The sequence below is a fragment of the Hylobates moloch genome, unplaced genomic scaffold, assembly GCF_009828535.3.
Source record: "Hylobates moloch isolate HMO894 unplaced genomic scaffold, HMol_V3 SCAFFOLD_889, whole genome shotgun sequence".
Classification (NCBI taxonomy): Eukaryota; Metazoa; Chordata; class Mammalia; order Primates; family Hylobatidae; genus Hylobates; species Hylobates moloch.
Genome location: NW_026653164.1, coordinates 337 through 15,854, shown reverse-complemented (window position 1 = coordinate 15,854; position 15,518 = coordinate 337). Strand labels below are relative to the sequence as shown.

Sequence of the window (15,518 nt, the reverse complement as noted above, 5' to 3'; positions counted from 1 at the left end):
TGGATATATGGAGGGTGGATGGGTGGGTGGGTCAATGGATTAATAGATGGGTGGATAGGTGGATGAACAAAAGATGACTGAGTGGTGAGTGGATACATGGATGGGTAGATGGGTGGATGGATGGATGGATGGATGGATGGTTGGATAAATGGATGGATGGACAGGTGGATGGATTTGTGAGTGGATGAATGGATGAATGGATGGGTAGAAAGGTGGATGGATGGATGAATGAGGTATCCTCCTTACATCCATCCCTCTCAAATATTTCTCTAACAATTCTCAAACATTCCTCCTACACCCATTGTCCCCTCTGGGCACTATTAAGGCCCACTCTTGTAACTCAACCCACTAGCCTTCAATACTCCTCTTTTTCTTCACATACCCTTTCCACGCTCATTCCACCCTCCTTTCACATACATCCCATTATAATCCATTCCTCCCACATGACTCCCAAGGCCCATTGCACAACCATACTTCTCATTCACAAACTCTGCACACCTTGTACGAACTTACCATACCTTCCACATTGCAAACACTGAAAAACACTGTCCACAGCTTTCCCACACCCGATTCTCCTTGCATGCTTACCCCACACTCCACAGACATCATTCCCTCACCCTTCACTAATCCCAACCCATCTCACTCTGCACACTCGCCCTGAACCCCTTGCACACTCAGCACATAATGATCTTTATTTCTTACACACTCCATTCCACCCCTGCCCTTTTTACACCCCTTCTGTGCACCCCATACTCCTCATCTGCCCTTCTCACATCTTTTGCATGCTCACTGCACACTTCTCTCACACTGCAATTACATCCTTAAAATTCCTTGCTCACTCCTTGTATCTAAGACTTCAAGAATACTCTTCCCACTTCACACACATCCAACTTTTCCAGCAGCCATCCAACCCTGTATATGCTTACCGTGCCCCTTTGGATATTTATTTCACCCTCATTCCTTGCTTTATGGAAACCCTTGTGGCCGGATGCAATGGCTCACGCCTGTAATCCCAGCACTTTGGGAGGCCTGAGACAGGTGGATCACCTGAAGTCAGGAGTTCAAGACCAGCCTAGCCAACATGGCAAAAACCCATCTCTACTAAAAATACAAAAATTAGCTGGGCGTGGTGGTGCGAGCCTGTAATCCCAGCTACTCGGGAGGCTGAGGCACAAGAATTGCTTGAACCTGGGAGGCGGAGGTTACAGTGAGCCAAGATCATGCCACTATACTCCAGCCTGGGCAAGAGAGCAAGACTCTGCCTCAAAAAAAAAAAAAAAAAGAAAGAAAGAAAGAAAGAAAAGAAAAGAAAATTAGCCAGGTGGCACAGACCTGCAGTCCCAGCTACTCAGGAGACATCGTGAAACCCTGTCTCTACCAAAAAAAGAATACAAAAATTAGCCGGGCATGGTGGTGCACATCTGTAATCCCAGCTACTTAGAAGCTGAGGCAGGAGATTTGCTTGAAACTGGGAGGCAGAGGTTGCAATGAGCAGCAACCGGGCCACTGCACTCCAGTCTGGGTGAAAGAGTGAGACCCTGTCTCACAAAAACAAACAAACAAACAAAAAAAGAGACAAAGAAAACCCTTTTGTAGTCATTGCATTCTCCTCAAAAGGTATTCCTTAGTCCTTTGTCCACAAGCCTTGCCCTCCTTGCGCACGCTTCATGCACCATCCTACACTGCAAGGATCTTCTTCCCCACTCACCTGTTTATCTACACTCTAGTCCACCCTCCTTGCACAATCATCACATTTCTCACACTAACCTATGCTACTTGAGATTTCTCCACACCCATCTCATGTTCATCTAGCCCTCCTGGCACACTCATAACCCGTTCCACACATTTCTCCCTCCCATTCCACACTCACTGCACACTCCTCAAATATCCATTCCACTCTTCTGTTTTTTTGGATCTCGGTGGCATAATATTTGGTAGCTTAAAGTAAGGAAAACTACAAATGCCCAAACAGGGACTTGAACCTTGGACCCTCAGGTTAAAGGTCTGATGCTCTACCGCCTGAGCTATCTTGGCACTCTCTTTTTTTTTTTTTTTTGAGATGGAGTCTTGCTCTGTCACCCAGGATGGAGTGCAGTGGCCCAATCTCGGCTCACTGCAACCTCCACCTCCCAGATTCAAGCGATTCTCCTGCCTCAGCTTCCGAGTAGCTGGGATTACAGGTGTGCACCACCACCCCAGCTAATTTTTGTATATATATATTTTTAAGTAGAGACAGGGGTTCACCATGTCGGCCAGGCTGGTCTTGAACTCCTTGCCTCAAGTAACCCGCCTGCCTTGGCCTCCCAAAGTGCTGGGATAACAGGCATGAGCCACCACACCTGGCCTCCATCCCACTCTTAACTCACCCATCCTACAACTTTCACACACTTCTGCTTTAACGTGCACTTATATCACATCCATTGCATGCCCTGTCCAGCCCAGCCTATTCAGATATGTGAATGCATCCATCACACACCTCATCAAGTATGTGCACATCTTTGCCGAGGGCTTCTGCCTTCCTCCGACATCACCCCTTTGGGTCCCAGAGAGCTGGATCCAAGGCCTCATCCATGACCTGTTCCTCATACCCCCTGATAGTGAAGGAACCTTCAGCTCCTGCCTTCTCATGGCCCTGGTGGTATGTACTGCTAGGAGCAGTCGTGGCCGCTGCCTGTGTCCTCATCTTGGCTCTCTTCCTTGTCCACCGGCGAAAGAAGGAGACCCGTTATGGGTGAGTTGGAACCACATGGGGAGGCTGTGTGGCCTGGGATGGAGAGGCTGGAGGCAGGGAGGCCAGTGAGGAGGCTGGTGCAGGAGGAGTGATGACTAAGAATCGGAATGAGGGCAAGGGAAGCCAGGTGCGGTGGCTCACGCCTGTAATCCCAGCACTTTGGGAGGCTAAAGCAGGTGGATCACTTGAGGTCAGGAGTTTGAGACCAGCCTGGCCAACATGGCGAAACCCTGTCTCTACTGAAAAATGCAAAAATTAGCGGGAAGTGGTGGCACACGCCTGTGGTCCCAGCTACTTGGGAGGCTGAGGCACGATAATCACTTGAACCCGGGAGATGGAGGCTACAGTGAGCTGAGATCGCACCACTGCACTCCAGCCTGGGTGACAGAGTGAGACCCTGTTTTCAAAAAAAAGAATGAGGGCAAGGGGGTGTGTGGAATGAATGGAAGGCAGAAGGTAGCTGCCCAAGACATGGGCAGAGAGGGCAGGCAGATGCTAATGCTAGCAGAGAGGGCAGGCAGGGCTTGAGGCTGAGATGGTGCTTGCTGGTTGAGTAGGGGGTTCCACATGGTTTTTCCCTGCCCTCACCTACTCCCCCTCCCCCCCAGAGAAGTGTTTGAACCAACAGTGGAAAGAGGTGAACTGGTAGTCAGGTACCGTGTGCGCAAGTCCTACAGTCGTCGGACCACTGAAGCTACCTGTAAGTGAACCCTATGCCCCACTGCCCTGGCCTGGGTCTAAAGGCTGTAAAGAATCTGGCCTGCTGGGCTTCTGTAGATGCGTGAGCCAAAAGTTTCTGAAGGCCTTGGGATACTAGAATGTCAGAACCACAGACCCTAGAAATAACAGATTTGTGGAACCACAAAGAACTTTCAAGGAATAGAATCTTAGACACAGTAAACCTTAGAAACACCAAGGCTGGGGGGGGAAGGGGGGAGGGACAGCATTAGGAAATATACCTAATGCTAAATGACGAGTTAATGGGTGCAGCAAACCAACACGGCACATGGATACATATGTAACAAACCTGCACATTGTGCATATGTACCCTAAAACCTAAAGTATAATAAAAAAAAAAAAAGCAATTAACTTGGGAACACAAACACATCCCCAATCTACTAAATTCGGAACATTCTCAGATTATAGCAAAAAAAAAAAAGAAACACCAAGGCTGGGTGTGGTGGCTCATGCCTGTAATCCTAGCGCTTTGGGGGGCTGAGGTGGGAGGATCACTTGAGCCCAGGAGTTCGAGACCAGCCTGGGCAGCATGGCGAAACCTTGTCTCTACCAAAAAAAAAAATTAGCCAGGTATGGTGGCGTGCCCCTGAACTCCCTTGTACTCCCTGTTACTCGGGAGGCTGAGGTAGGAGGATCACCTGAGCCCAGGGAGGTCGAGGCTGCAGTAAGCCGTGATCACACCACTGCACTCCAGCCTGGGTGACAGAGCAAGACCCTGTCTCAAAAAAGAAAAAAAAATAAAAGAAAGAAAAGAAACACCAAACCTCAGAGCCATTGGATCTTAGAAGATGTAATGATGATGATAATGATGAAGATAATGACAATCAAGAAGAAAACGATGATGATGATGAACTAACGTTGAGATTAGATGGTGATGATGTGATAATAATCGCAGGCAACCCTAGCACTACCTATGTGGCAGGCTCTGTTCTAAGCATTCTACATGTATCTCCTCGTTTAACCCTCAGAGCAACCCAAGGACACGGGTTTCTTTTTTCTTTTCTTTTCTTTTTTTTTTTTTTTTTTGAGACAGAGTCTCACCCTATCACCCAGGCTGGGGCACAGTGGCACAGTCTCAGCTCACTGCAACCTCCACCTCCCAGGTTCAAGCAATTCTTATGCCTCGGCCTCCCGAGTAGCTGGGATTACAAGTGCATGGTACCACGCCTGGCTAATTTTTGCATTTTTAGTAAAGATGGGGTTTTACTAACCCTGTCTTTGTTGACCAGGCTGGTCTTGGAACTCCTGGCCTCAAGTGATCAACCTGCCTTGGCCTCCCAAAGTGCTGGGATAACAGGCGTGAGCCACCACGCCCAGCCAGAGGTGGGTTTCTTATCACCTTCACTTCACAGATGAGGCAGCTGTGGCATAGAGTGGTTAAGTCACTTGCCCAAGGCCACACAGCTTGTAAATTGGATAGCAATTTGAACCCAGGCACTTTTGCTCTGAAGTCTATACTTTTTTTTTTTTTTTGATGGAATCTTGCTCTGTCACCCAGGATGGAGTGCAGTGGCTTGATCTTGGCTCACTGCAACCTCCGCCTCCTGGATTCAAGCGATTCTTCTGCTTCAGCCTCCCAAGTAGCTGGGACTACAGGCGCATGCCACAATGCCTGGCTAATTTTTGTATTTTTAATGGAGACATGGTTTCACCATACTGGCCAGGCTGGTCTCGACCTCCTGACCCCGTGATCCACCTGCCTTGGCCTCCCAAAGTTCTGGGATTACAGGTGTGAGCCACCTCGCCCGGCCTGAAGTCTATACTCTGAACTGCCACACTCTACTACCTCTTGGAATTATAAATTGGTAGAGAGATAGAATCTATCTTGGCCTGAAAAATTATATGCATGTACTCTACACCCTTATACTTTTGAAATCATAAAATCTTAGAACTATAGACTCTCCATTAGAAGGCTGGAAAGGGATGCAAGGTCTCAGCTAAGGAGGGGATCTCAGAGGCCCAATCAAATGTCTTCTTTCGGCTGGGCGCAGTGGCTCACGCCTGTAATCCCAACACTTTGGGAGGCCCAGGCGGGCAGACACTTGAGGTCAGGAGCTCGAAACCAGCCTGGCCAACATGGCGAGACCCTGTATCTACTAAAAATACAAAAATTAGCCAGATGTAATCTGTAATCCCAGCTACTTGGGAGGCTGAGGCAGGAGAATCGCTTGAACCTGGGAGGCGGAGGTTGCAGTGAGCTGAGATCGTGCCACTGCACTCCAGCCTGGGTGATAGAGCAAGACTCCGTCTCAAAAAAAAAAAAAAAAAAAAAGGAATCTCATCTTTCCAGTTAGGGAAACTGAAATCCAGAAAGAAAATGGAAGAGCTAGGTCTCTTCCTAGCACACAGCGAGAAAGCCGCCAGAGCCCCAGGGGGATGTTTGGAAAGGGCTGGGAAAGACATTTATTTAAGAAGAGAAGGAAGAAGCAACGATGTCCCAGTGATTTAACTGAGTAACATACAGCAGCCATTCTCAGGGTGTGAGCCTGGTCCCCTGTGGTCCCAGAGACCTTTGCAGGGGGCCCAGAAGGTCAAATCTATTTTCATACTATTACCAAGACATTATTTGCCCTTTTGCTTTCTCATTCTCTCGTGAGCATTCAGCGCAGTTTTCCAGAGGCTCCCTGACATGGGATGATGTCATCTGACAGCTGATGATCACTCTGACAGCTGATGGACCTTGTGCTTGTATATTCTTGTTTTAAAAATCTATCAGGCTGGGCGCAGTGGCACATGCCTGTAATCCCACCACTTTGGGAGGCCAAGGTGGGCGAATTGCTTGAGGTCAGGAGTTTAAGACCAGCCTGAGCAACATGGTGAAACTCCATTTTTACTAAAATACAAAAACTAGCTGGGTGTGGTGGCGCATGCCTATAATCCTAGCTACTTGGGAGGCTGAGGAAAGAGAATCGCTTGAACCCGGGAGGCGGAGGTTGCAGCGAGCTGAGATTGTACCACTGGACTCCAGCCTGGGCAACAGAGTGAGACTCTGTCTCAAAAATAAATAAATAAATAAACCTGATAGGTTTTCTTTTGAGGCCCAGGAGTTTGAAACCAGTGTGGGCAACATGGCAACACCCCATCTCTATTAAAAAAAAAAAAAAAAAAAACACAAAAATTTGCCAGGTGTGGTGGTGCACACCTATAATTCCAGCTGCTCAGGAGGGTGAGGCAGGAGAATCACTTGAACCCGGGAGGTGGAGGTTGCAGTGAGCTGAGATTACACCACTGCACTCTAGCCTAGGCAACAGAGCGAGACTCGGTTTCAAAAAAAAAATTTTCTTTTTTTTAGAGATGGGGTCTGGCTATGTTGCCCAGGCTGATCTCCAACTCCAGGCCTCAACTGGTCCTCCTTCCTTGGCCTCCCAAGTTGCTGGGATTACAAGCGTGAACCACTGTGCCCAGCTAGTTTTATTTTTGAATACAGAAATATTGGTATATATGTAACATAAACAAAAGCTCTTTCTAGTCCTCAATAATTCTAACAATGTAAAGGTGTCCTGATGTCAATTTGTTTGAGAATGATTATATAACAAAGAAAATGGATAAATTACAATTACATCCAACAACAACTAAATTAAAACTATTTCATAGACATCATGTTGAGGGAAAGAAGCCAGACACAAAAGAGAATATACTATGTGATTCCATTTTTATAACATTTCAAAACTAATCGATTATAACAGAAATCAAGAAAGTGGCTACCCCTAGGAGGGCAGGTCATGTTCTGTTCTTGGCCTGAGTGCTAGTTACACATTTGTGTTTGATTTGTGAAAATCCACTGAGTTGGCCGGGCGTGGTGGCTCACGCCTGTAATCCCAACACTTTGGGAGGCCAAGGTGGGCAGATCACCTGAGGTCGGGAGTTCCAGACCAGCCTGACCAACATGGAGAAATCCTGTCTCTACTAAAAATACAAAATTAGCCCGGCGTAGTGGCACATGCCTGTACTCGGGAGGCTGACGCAGGAGAATCGCTTGAACCTGGGGGGCGGAGGTTGCGGTGAGCCGAGATTGCACCACTGCACTCCAGCCTGGGCAACAGGAACGAAACTCCATCTCAAAAAAAAAAAAAAAAAGAAAAGAAAATCCACTGAGTTGCTTACTTATGATTTGTGCAGATTATACTTCAATAAAAAGAAATATTTTTGTGTGTGTGTTTTGTTTGAGACGGGGTCTTGCTCTGTCACCCAGGCTGGGGTGCAGTGGCATGAGCTCGGCTCACTGCAGCCTCCACCCCTGGGCTCAAGTGATCCTCCAACCTCAGCCTTCTGAGTAGCTGGGACTATAGGTGCATGCCACCACACATGGCTAGCTTTTGTATTTTTTTGTAGAGACGGGGATTTGCCATGTTGTCCAGGCTGGTTTTGAATTCCTGGACTCAAGTGATCCACCGGCCTCTGCCTCCCGAAGTGCTGGGATTACAGGCTTGAGCCACTGCGTCCAGCAAAAGAAATATTTTTATTTTATTTTATTTTATTTTATTTTTGAGACAGAGTCTTGCCCTGTCACCCAGGCTGGAGTGAAGTGGTGCGATCTCAGCTCACTGCAACCTCTGTCTCCTGGGTTCATGTGATTTTCCTGCCTCAGCCTCCCCAGTAGCTGGGACTACAGGCATGTGCCACCACACACAGCTAATTTTTGTATTTTTTTGTAGAGACAGAGGTTCGCCATGTTGCCCAGGCTGGTCTTGAACTCCTGGACTCAAGTGATCCACCTGCCTCTGCCTCCCAAAGTGCTGGGATTACAGGCGTAAGCCACTGTGCCTGGCAAAAGAAATATTTTTAACAACTGGTACAGCAGGGCACTGACCCATCAGGTGCCCACTGGAGCAAGAGTGTGGCCAGGCTTTACCCCTTTAGTTCCCTTTGAGGGAAGGTTCAGGGGGTCCAGAGGAGGAGCTGGGGTGGAAGTGGCGGGGTGCTCAGGGCAGTAGCTAATTTTAAATTAGTGCAGAAGTATGTCAGTGTTTCAACAATGGGTCTATCCCTACTGGTGAGTGAATGTCACCTGAATGTCAGCCCTGCCCCATGACTCTGTCCACCCCAACCTTGCATGCAGTGAACAGCCTGGGCATCAGTGAAGAGCTGAAGGAGAAGCTGCGAGATGTGATGGTGGACCGGCACAAGGTGGCCCTGGGGAAGACTCTGGGAGAGGGTGAGTCCCCCCGCAGCATACACACATCCTTCTGAACTTCTGAGATCCTGCACTTCCACACTCCCATCTAACTATAGGAAATACAGTGCCCACGGGCCCTCTGAGGTCAATGTCTCCCTCTGGCCCCCCACAGGAGAGTTTGGAGCTGTGATGGAAGGCCAGCTCAACCAGGACGACTCCATTCTCAAGGTGGCTGTGAAGACGATGAAGAGTGAGTTATGCGCACACGTGTAGGACCCCCAGCCCCTTCCCTATGCCCCTGAGACAGAAGAGAGCAGAAAAGTTAACAGCAAGTTAGCCATAGCCTAGAACTTCCGGTGTTTCCAGATAGGCAATGGAGCCCCTGCCAGGTACCTCAATAGAAGGAACTGAATATGGGGAGATTAGTACAAAGGTGGGAGATGGGTTGAAGGAACAACTGGGGACAGGGAGGGAAACCAGAGATGAGCAGCAGCAGGAAGTCACTTCCCCCACTAGGCCTGAAGGGGAGAGGGAGCAAGTGGTGTTACCAGAATCCACAGCTAGGGACACCAGGCAGGAGCTGGTATCACAGAGTTAGAGGCTGCTCTGTGGGAGCTAAAAACCCAGAAGAGCACTTTGGGAGGCTGAGGCAGCAGATCGCTTGAGTCCAGGAGTTTGAGACCAGCCTAGGCAATATGGTGAAACTACATGTCTATGAAAAAAAATAATAGTAACAAAAAATTAGCTGGGCACGGTGGCACACGCCTGTAGTCCCAGCTACTTGGGAGGCTGAGGTAGGAGAATCGCTTGAGTCTGGGTGGCAGAGGTTGCAGTGAGCTGTGATCATGCCACTGCACTCCAATCTGGGTGACAGAGTGGGACTTTGTCTTAAAAAAATAAAACACACATGGCTGGGTGTGGTGGCTCACGTCTGTAATCCCAGCACTTTGGGATGCCAAGGCGGGTGGATCATCTGAGGTCAGGAGTTCGAGACTGGCCTGATTTACTTAGTGAAACCCCACCTCTACTAAAAATATAAAAATTAGCCAGGCGTGGTGACAGGCGCCTGTAATCCCAGCTACTCGGGAGGCTGAGGCAGGGGAATCACTCGAACCCAGCAGGCGGAGCTTGCAGTGAGCCGAGATCGTGCCACTGTACTCCAGCCTGGGCGACAGAGCGAGACTCCGTCTGAAAAAAAAAAAAAAAAATTAAAACACACACACGCACACCTGGGAGACACAACCACCACCAAGGGAATACCAGAAGCAGAGAGAGGGTGAAATACCCTGGCTTCTCCCTTTCTCCCCACTACCTGCCAGTATCCCATCAGGGCCTACCTCCCATTGGCAAATCCCAAGAGGAAACCACTAGGAAAGGGAGCCTGGGAAATGTAGTTTTCAGGGGCTGGCTCACTGTGATACATAGTGGAGCGGGAGAAGCTCTAGAATGAGGCATACCTGGCTGAATCATTTACCAGCTATGCGATCTCAGGCAAATGACTTTCCCTCTCTGAGTCTCCCACTTGTCATCTGGAAAAAAGGACCCTAATGTCCCCACCTTCCAAAGCTGTTGTGAGGCAAAGCACTTCATGCTGAGGGTGGCAAGTAGGACATGCTTGTTAATGTGGACTAGGACTATATTATTTACATTGTCAGAGAGGGCAGGAGCCATTTCAGGGTTACACAGCATAGGAAGTCCAGGGCTAAGTTCTTCACACGCAAGGAAGGAGAAGCATAGGGGGTTCAGATTGGGGCTGGTGGTGAGTAGAGAATGATCGTTTCTGAATTACGGGGCTTAAAAGCTTGTGCTATGAAGTCATTACCCACTCATTCGTTCATTATTGAGCACCTCCTGTCTACCGGGTTATTTTGTTTGTTTGTTTTGCTTTGTTTTGTTTTGTTTTGTTTTGAGGAGGAGTCTCTGCTGTCTAGGCTGAAGTGCGGTGGCGCGATCTCGGCTCGCTGCAACCTCTGCCTCCCGAGTTCAAGCAATTCTCCTGCCTCAGCCTCCCAAGTAGTTGGATTACAGGCGCGCGCCACCACACCCAGCTAATTTTTGTATTTTTAGTAAAGATGGGGTTTCACTATGTTGGCCAGGCTGGTCTCGAACTCCTGACCTCAGGTGATCTGCCTACCTCGGCCTCCCAAAGTGCTGGGATTACAGGCATGAGCCACTGCACCCAGCCTCAGGTTATATTTTTTGTTTTTTTGTTTTTGTTTTTTGAGACAGGCTGTCACCAGGCTGGAGTGCAGTGGCATGACCTCAGCTCACTGCAACCTCCGCCTCCCAGGTTCAAGTGATTCTCCTGCCTCAGCCTCTTGAGTAGCTGGGACTACAGGTGTGCACCACCACACCCAGCTAATTTTTGTGTTTTTAGTAGAGACGGGGTTTCACCATGTTGGCCAGTATGGTCTCTATCTCTTGACCTCATGATCCACCTGCCTCGGCATCCCAAAGTGCTGGGATTACAGGTGTGAGCCACCACACCCGGCCTATGTTTTCTGTTTTTTGAGACAGAGTCTTGCTTGTCACCCAGGCTGGAGAGCAGTGGCAGGATCACAGCTCACTGTAGTCTCAACCTCTGAGGCTCAAGCGATCCTCCCCACTCAGCCTCCCACTGGTAATAGTCTTGGCCTGGGTCTGAATCCCAGCCGTGCAACCTTGGGCAAGTCATTTTGCCTCTGTGAGCCACAGTGTCCTGAACTGTTAAATGGGATGATACTTGTATGGGTCCCCAGGGCAGGTAGGGAAGTGCTGGGAAGCAGCCTGGGTGGTTGTGAGCAGGTGAACCCTGGAGCCAGACTGCCCGGGTTTGAGATCTGCCTCTTCTACCTCCAAGCTGTGTGTTCCCTTAGGCAGACTCCTAACCTTTTTGTGCCTTGCTTTCTTCATCTTTAAAATAAAGATAGGCCAGGGACAGTGGCTCATGCCTGTAATCCCAGTGCTTTGGGAGGCCGAGGTGGATCACTTGAGGCTGGGAGTTTGAGACCAGCCTGGACAACATAGCAAGACTGCCTCTCTTAAAAAATTGGCTGGGCATGGTGGCTCACACTTGAAATCCTAGCACTTTGGGAGGCCAAAGCAGGCAGATCACTTGAGGTGGGGAGTTTGAGACCAGCCTGGCCAACATGGTGAAACCCCGTTTCTACTAAAAATACAAAAATTAGCTGGGCATGGTGGTGCATGCCTGTAATCCCAACTACTCGGGAGGCTGAGGCATGAGAATCACTTGAACTGGGGAGGCAGAGGTTGCAGTGAGCCAAGACTGCGCCATTGCACTCAAGCCTGGGGGACAAGGGCGAAACTCCATCTCAAAAAAAAAAAAAAAATTATCCGGGATGGTGGTGCGTGCCTGTGGTCCCAGCTACTCAGGAAGGCAAGCCTAGGAGTTCGAGCCTACAGTGAGCTGTGATTGCTGTGATCGCATCCATCCTGGGTGACAGCACAAGACCCTGTCTCAAAAAAAAAAAAAAAAGAAAAAAACAATGAAATGGGAATGATAATAGTAGCACCTGAGATTAAATGAGTTAATATATATAAAGTTGGCCAAGTGTGGTGGCTCACGCCTGTAATCCTAGCACCTTGGGAGGCCGAGGCGGGCAGATCATGAGGTCAGGAGATCGAGACCATCCTGGCTAACACAGTGAAACCCCATCTCTACTAAAAATACAACAAATTAGCCGGGTGTGGTGGCATGCGCCTGTAGTCCCAGCTACTCGGGAGGCTGAGGCAGGAGAATTGCTTGAACCTGAGAGGTGGAGGTTGCAGTGAGCCGAGATCAAACCACTGCACTCCAGCCTGGGCAACAGAGTGAGACTCCATCTCAAAAAAAAAAAAAAAAATATATATATATATATATATATGTGTATATATATATACACACACACACACACACATATAAAGTGCTGAGTATGGTGCCTGGTACTTACTAATCATGTTTGATGAAGATGAGTGATGATGATGATGATGGAGTGGAGGTAGAAGGAGAGTCCTCCCTCTCCTCCCCTCCTCCTCACCCACCTTTCTCTCTCCCTCAAGTTGCCATCTGCACGAGGTCAGAGCTGGAGGATTTCCTGAGTGAAGCGGTCTGCATGAAGGAATTCGACCATCCCAACGTCATGAGGCTCATCGGTGAGAGAGGGGCAGATTCAAGGGGTCTACAAGCCCCATGGGGGCCATAACAGAGGGAAGAGCCCTGCTTCTGGCCCTGGGAAGATCAAACTTCCAGGCTTCCTGCTCCCGCTCCTTCAGGGTCAGCAAGCTTCCCCCTCCTAGTCTCCCTCAGCTTGGAATGCGACCTCTGACCATTCCCAGAAATAGCCGACCTCCCCAGGAGGGCTCCGGAAACGTCCCTGGGAACTCTGCTGGAAACGGCTTCTCTGCAGCTTGGTCCTTGCCACCGCCACTACCCCCCAAACAATATGGTGGCCAGATTGGATGGGGAGTGAGAAGGAGAGGCTGGAGGCTGGCTGGTGGGGGGCTTGGCTTCCCCTTCTGCCCAGCAGGAATGACAGGGCTACCTGGGGGGCTCAGGTGTCTGTTTCCAGGGTTCTGAACGAGAGAGCTTCCCAGCACCTGTGGTCATCTTACCTTTCATGAAACATGGAGACCTACACAGCTTCCTCCTCTATTCCCGGCTCGGGGACCAGCCAGTGGTAAGGGGCATTTAATCATCCAGTCTACGAATATTAACTGAGCATCTATCAGGTACCCAGTGCTGCTCAGACCCTGGGAAGACTAGGGTGACCAGGAGCTTGCTCTCCTGGAACATGTCTTCCAGCAGGGGAGGGGCGGACGATAAACAAGCTAATAAATACCTAAGCGAGATGATTTAAATGTTTAAGTGCTAGGAAGGAAATACAGTAGGACGGATGATAAGGAGGCCAGGCAGTGAATTTGGGTGGACGTGGAAGATCTTGCCGAGGAGGTGACTGTGAAGGAGTTGGGGCTGGGGGGATGTCTGGAGATCTGGGCAGGAAGCGACCCCAACAAAGTGCACAGCATAGGCAAAGGCTTGGATGTAGGAATAATCATCGTTTGTCTGAAGACCAGACAGGAGTCTGGTGGGAGTGTCAGTCAAGGGCAAGAACATAGGCGATCAAGTCCAAGAGGAAGGCTGGAGCAAGTTTATAGGAACTTGCAGGCCATGGAGAGGGGTTGGGTTGAATCGTCAGGGCCATGGGAAACCACTGCGGGCAGAGCTAGGCTTGCACAGAGGGATGGAGGGAAGAGGGATCGCATCAAGGACTCTGTTGACCTCTCCTCCCACGTGCCTTGGCTCCCCAGTACCTGCCCACTCAGATGCTAGTGAAGTTCATGGCGGACATCGCCAGTGGCATGGAGTATCTGAGTACCAAGAGATTCATACACCGGGACCTGGCGGCCAGGAACTGCATGTGAGTGCCTTTCAGGGACACCCCCCGCTGCTCCTGCACTCCCTGAGGGAGTTCCCTCCCTCCTTCTTAGGATGGAAGCAGGGCTAGACACCCACGGAGGGCAGGTCAGAACTCAGGACCAGGAAAGTCAGTAAGGGGGTCTGGGAAGGCTTCCTGGAGGAGGTGAGTCCTGAACTGAGATCTGGAAGGAGCATTTGGATGCGGAGAGGGAAGAGACCAGAAGGTGGGCTCAGTGCACAGCATGAGGTGAGCAGAGGGGCTGAGGTGACCGATGGGGGTGGGGACACATGAGCTGCATCTCTGTCCCGCTCCATGCTGGGTGTCTTGCCTGGGGCTGCCCTTTGGAAGCGGCCACACTGGATAAGGAAACCAACTCTCCACCAATGGACAAGCAGAAAATATGCCAGACGGGGCGCAGTGGCTCACGCCTGTAATCCCAGCACTTTGGGAGTCCGAGGCGGGTGGATCACTTGAGGCCAGGAGTTCGAGACCAGCCTTGGTGAAACCCCCTGTCTACTAAAAACACAAAATTCAGCCAGGTGTGGTGGTGTGTGCCTGTAATCCCAACACGAGAATTGCTTGAACCCAGGAGGTGGAGGTTGCAATGAGCCGAGATCGCATCACTGCACTCCAGCCTGGGCGACAGAGCAAGACTCTGTCTCAAAAAAAAAAAAAAAAGAAAGAAAGAAAATAGTAACCTGTAGTCCCAGCCATTCCCAAGGCTGAGGTGAGAGGATTGCTTGAGCCTCAAGACCAGCCTGGGTAACAACAACAAGACACCATCTCAAAAAAAAAAAGAAAAGAAAGAACAAAAAATCCCCCAAAAGCCAGAATAGAAGGTAAGGGGAGGGTAGAGCGTGGAGGGAATGGAACCACAGAGTTAGAATATTAGCCTCGGCCAGGTGCAGTGGCTCACATCTATAATCCCAGCCCTTTGGGAGGCTGAGGCGGGAGGATCACTTGTACCCAGGAGTTCAAGGCCAGCCTGGACAACATAGTGAACCCTGTCTCTACAAAAAATTAATTAGCTGGGCATGGTGGTGTATACCTGTGGTCCCAGCTACTTGGGAGGCTGAAGTGGAAGGACTGCTAGAGCCCAGGAGGTTGAGGCTGAAGTCAGCCATGATGGTATCACTTCCCTACTGCCTGGGCAACAGGGCAAGACCCCATCTCAAAAAAAATTGATGTATATTTTACATACACTAAAATATACACATCATATATGTGCAGCTCAGCTCAATGAATTTTTATGGGTATAGACCCATGTAACCACTAGATCAAGGTAAAGAATATTTCTTAGCCCCAGCAGGCTCCTTCATGCCTCTTCCTCTTCCCAATCACTACTGCCAAGTGGTACCTACTATCCTGACTTCTCAGTGCTAGTTTCACCTGTTTTGAAGTCATACAAATGGGATCATGCAGTTTGTACTGCTTTGTGTCTGGCTTCTATGGCTCAGCATGATGTTTTTGAGATGAATCTGTGGAGGGGTAGTTTGCTCTTTTTCTTTGCTGTGTGGTACGGTATTCCATCATATGA

General features: G+C 49.5%; 1 protein-coding gene across 1 annotated transcript; it reads left to right on the top strand.

Annotated features, from left to right (window-relative positions):
• Window positions 1–2,486: 2,486 nt before the first annotated feature.
• On the top strand, window positions 2,487–13,981 carry LOC116464524 (tyrosine-protein kinase receptor UFO-like; the record flags this gene model as incomplete). The annotated part of the gene is made up of 7 exons (XM_032147780.2): window positions 2,487–2,731; window positions 3,340–3,431; window positions 8,529–8,624; window positions 8,758–8,835; window positions 12,624–12,716; window positions 13,119–13,240; window positions 13,872–13,981. Coding segments are annotated over exons 1-7 (836 nt in total), but the record flags the coding sequence as incomplete, so codon positions are not given.
• Between the last annotated feature and the right edge of the window lie 1,537 nt (window positions 13,982–15,518).